The sequence below is a fragment of the Arachis duranensis genome, chromosome 7 (assembly GCF_000817695.3).
Source record: "Arachis duranensis cultivar V14167 chromosome 7, aradu.V14167.gnm2.J7QH, whole genome shotgun sequence".
Classification (NCBI taxonomy): Eukaryota; Viridiplantae; Streptophyta; class Magnoliopsida; order Fabales; family Fabaceae; genus Arachis; species Arachis duranensis.
Window position 1 is genome coordinate 16,668,471 of NC_029778.3, and position 294 is coordinate 16,668,764.

A 294-nucleotide genomic window follows, 5' to 3' on the forward strand; every position below is an offset into this window, starting at 1 on the left:
CCTGTCTTATAATGTTTTTGCCATGGGAGATTGGTGCCCTTCCGGTTGCAATTTCCAGAAACACGACACCAAGACTATAAACATCACTCTTGTCTGTTAACTTGCGAGTTAAGAAATACTCCGGATCAAGGTAACCCTGCATGATTAAACCAGTGAACAAACCAATAGAAAGAAAGATAATAAGTCATTGATATTAAGAATATAGTTTGATTTAAGCACACCTCAAAAGCAAATTTTTTCTAGTTTCCATTGCTTTGATTATTGATCAATAAAAATGTGTGTTACCCCTTTACT

At 35.0% G+C, this 294-nt stretch overlaps 1 protein-coding gene across 1 annotated transcript in view; it reads right to left on the minus strand.

Annotated features, from left to right (window-relative positions):
- The window catches only part of LOC107458086 (probable LRR receptor-like serine/threonine-protein kinase At1g06840), a 7,414-nt gene that overhangs the window by 683 nt on the left and 6,437 nt on the right, over positions 1–294 (minus strand). The window contains exon 20 of the mRNA XM_052251949.1: positions 1–136. Within this exon, the coding sequence (XP_052107909.1) occupies positions 1–136 (136 nt within the window). The remainder of the gene's footprint in view (positions 137–294) is intronic.